This window comes from Polypterus senegalus, chromosome 2, assembly GCF_016835505.1.
Source record: "Polypterus senegalus isolate Bchr_013 chromosome 2, ASM1683550v1, whole genome shotgun sequence".
Lineage (NCBI taxonomy): Eukaryota > Metazoa > Chordata > Cladistia > Polypteriformes > Polypteridae > Polypterus > Polypterus senegalus.
Genome location: NC_053155.1, coordinates 18630264 through 18633883, shown reverse-complemented (window position 1 = coordinate 18633883; position 3620 = coordinate 18630264). Strand labels below are relative to the sequence as shown.

The 3620-nt window shown below is 38.4% G+C and overlaps 1 protein-coding gene across 1 annotated transcript; it reads right to left on the bottom strand.

The window, feature by feature from the left end:
- Positions 1-2360: 2360 nt before the first annotated feature.
- LOC120524303 (olfactory receptor 6N2-like) lies at positions 2361-3326 on the bottom strand. The gene has a single exon (XM_039746165.1). The coding sequence runs from the start codon at positions 3324-3326 to the stop codon at positions 2361-2363; it is 966 nt and encodes a 321-aa protein (XP_039602099.1).
- Between the last annotated feature and the right edge of the window lie 294 nt (positions 3327-3620).

The following is a 3620-nucleotide window of genomic DNA, read 5'->3' as shown; positions in this document are numbered from 1 at the left end:
CCCCAGGGTGTATGCCAAAGCACTCCGATGGTAGATCCAGCCATGAGCTGTTTTAATCCATCTCCATATAACTGATAGATAGATATGAAAGGCACTATATAACTGATAGATAGATAGATGGATAGATAGATAGATATGAAAGGCACTATATAACTGATAGATAGATAGATAGATGTGAAAGCCACTATATGATAGATAGATTAATAATTATTAAAGGCACTATATATAATATATAGATAGATATGAAAGGCACTATATAACTGAGAGATAGATAGATAGATAGATAGATAGATAGATAGATAGATAGAAAGTTTACCATCACTGTAGTTTGTCCACATAGTTTTAGATCGGGAAATTGTGTTTCACCTGTTTGTCTGGAGAGATTCATACTTTAACAAAAAAAATGTTTTGATAAGCTGCCCCATGCAAGGCTAGTGATAAAACTAGAAGAAAATTGGGTTCAAGGAATTGGGTGTAGGTGGGTGCAAAATTGCCTTAAAGACAAGAAGCTCGGAGCCATTGTGTTAGGAGCTTTTTCAAATAAAGTGATGGTGAAAAGGTTGTTCCTCAGTGATCAGTGCTGGGGCTATTGGCTCTTTTTAATCTATTCAAGTGATCTACTGTAGAGAAAAGTGCACATAATAATATGGCTAAGTTTGTTGATGACACTAAGATAGGTAGAATATTGGATATCCTAGTGCCAGCAGAATCCTGAACAGACACAGTATATGACTGATGAAATTTAATGGATGTAGATGTAAAAAGTAGTAACAAGTTTTAGGTCTGAATACACAGTGGTATTAAGGTGTTTGTTTGCATAGCACAGCGTGTCAAGTACAAATCAAAACAGTTACTCTTAAGGTTTATGATGCAGGAGTGAGACATCTCATTTAGAATGTTTCATGCAATTCCAGTCTCCTTATTATAAAAAAGATATAACAGCACAAGATAGAGAAAAGAATCAAAACTGATGTCCAGACTACAAGGTATAAGTTATGAGGAAAGGTAGAAAGATGGAGCTGAATCCTTTCAGTTTAAGTAAACAGATGTTAATGGTCGACAAAATCAAAATGTGCAAAATTAAAACATGAGCTCTTCAACAATCCCACAATCATTCTTCACATGGAGAACATTCACGGAGAGAACATGAAAATTCTACGCAGGGAGGACCTTGGAAGTGAACCCAGATCTCCTTACTGTGAGGCAGCAGCGCTACCACTGCACCACCGGAGTTAAGGGTCTGTATATATATATATGAATGAGTGATTTCAGTTTTTGATTTTAAATAAATTTGCAAACCTTTCTGAAAACATGTTTTCACTTTGAGCTATTGAGAGTAGCGCTGCCTCGCAGTAAGGATACCCGGGTTCGCTTCCTGGGTCCTCCCTGCGTGGAGTTTGCATGTTCTCCCTGTGTCTGTGTAGGCTTCCTCTGGGTGCTCCGGTTTCCTCCCACAGTCCAAAGACATGCAGATTAGGCGCATTGGCGATTCTAAATTGTCTCTGGTGTGTGCTTGGTGTGCGTGTGTGTGTGCCCTCCAGTGGGCTGGTGCCCTGCCCGGGGTTTGTTCCTGCCTTGCGCCCTGTGCTGGCTGGGATTGGCTCCAGCAGACCCCCGTGACCCTGTGTTAGGATATAGCAGGTTGGACAATGACTGACTGATGATTGACTATTGAGAGTAGATTTATAGGCAAAAACAGCAGATTTGCCCATTAAAAATAAAATCTACAACACAGTAAAGTATACAGAAAGTTAAGGTGTTCTCAGTCTAAAATATTGTGAAAAAATATTGAAATTCAGCCTGGCAGCCAAATGATCATACAGCCAACTATAAATGTAGTGTCTTCTGCAACGAACAGTTCTGAGAGATGGGAAAACATACACAACAATTAATGGATGTTTTTAAGTTCTTTATTTTATTATAGTAAGTCTTCTGCAACAGCAAACAAATGAATTTTTTAGGAAAGTACAAATTTGCAAAGGTGTTGTTTAATATCAAATCATGCTTGATTTTTTCAATGCAATCATCGTTTTAAACTATTTACTTGTTTAGCTGACCTGTTTATTTCAAAGACACATATAAATCATATCCCAATATTTCACTCGAGTCAGCACTGACGGGTTTATTGTCTTAATTAGGGTTACACAGTGTGTTAATGGTTGAGTCAGTAACCTTGTGGTTTATTTAAAGTAGGCACCCTACTTTAGTCCAAATAAGCCAAATCCCAAATTATTTTTATGACAATAATACTTTACATGACTTTATTTATGACTTGAAGCAATACATTTATCTTTGTTTTGCAAAAAAGGCTTTATGGTAGGCCTGCTTTATTTGTCAGATACCTGTAATTACAGCTTGTTTTAAGACTTTCTGTTTGGTAACACTCTCCTCTTTTTGAGCATTTTCACAAGGCTGTCTCTAATCTCTTTAGTTCTCAAACAGTAAATGACTGGGTTCATCAGGGCTGGAAATACATTCTGAAATATCGACCCCATAATTCTCATATCCACAGATGTTCCTGGAATTCGGTACGAAATAAAAACTCCACCAGCAACAAGGAAAAAGACCAAAATGACGAGAAAGTGTGTACCACATGTGTAAAAGGCCTTCAGACGTCCCTCAGAAGTGGCAATCTTGATCACTGAAAACATGATTCTCACATATGAAAACAAGATAAAAGTCAAAGGGAAAATCAAAACACTCAAGCCAATAGAAAGTCCAAGAAAACTTGTTATTAAGATATTTCCACAGGCCAATACCAACACTGACGAATAATCACAAAAGACGTGAATGACTTTATTGGGACCACAGAATGGGAAGTTAAGAGCAAGAATCACACTTGGTGCTGAACACAGAAACCCTGCCACCCAGCAGCAAGCGATCATTTTCAAGACACGGCTGTTGCTCATTATAGTGGAATATTGCAAAGGATTACAGATGGCTATGTAGCGATCATAAGCCATAAGGGTGAGGAGGAATGACTCGGTTGAAAACAGACTCAACCAGAAAGTCGTCTGGAGGAAGCAAGCTGCAAACGGTGCAACTCTCGATCCGAAGCTGAACACAACCAACATACTGGGTAGAGTGTTAGTAGTTATGACAATATCTAAAATGGAAAGACCACAAATCAATAAATACATAGGAGTATGGAGATTTCTATTTGAAATAAATATTATGATCAACAGAATGTTGCCAAGCAGAATGAAAAAATAGACTGCCAAGAAGACAACAAAAAGGATTGTTCGGCTTTCTTGGTCAGTTAATTTAGGGAAACCAGTAATGATGAACTCTTGGACTGATGTTTCAGTGTCATTTATGGTGTTCATACTGGCTCTGGCAGCATTTTAAAATCTGAAGAGAGAAAAAAACGTCAAAATTAGTGGAAGAAAACTAGGGATTATTGGTTTTCCACGGTAAAATACAGAACCCAAAAGAATAAAAATTTGTTGAGAAGTTGAAAGTATCCTGCGGTGGGTTGGCACCCTGCCCAGGATTGGTTCCTGCCTTGTTCCCTGTGTTGGCTGGGATTGCTCCAGCAGACCCCCGTGACCCTGTGTTCGGATTCAGCGGGTTAGAAAATGGATGGATGGATGGTTGAAAGTATCTTTACAAAGAGAGAG

What these genes read in the sequence shown, in the direction of transcription:
- LOC120524303 (XM_039746165.1), bottom strand. Translation starts at nt 3,326, where the DNA reads ATGAACACCATAAATGACACTGAAACATCAGTCCAAGAGTTCATCATT.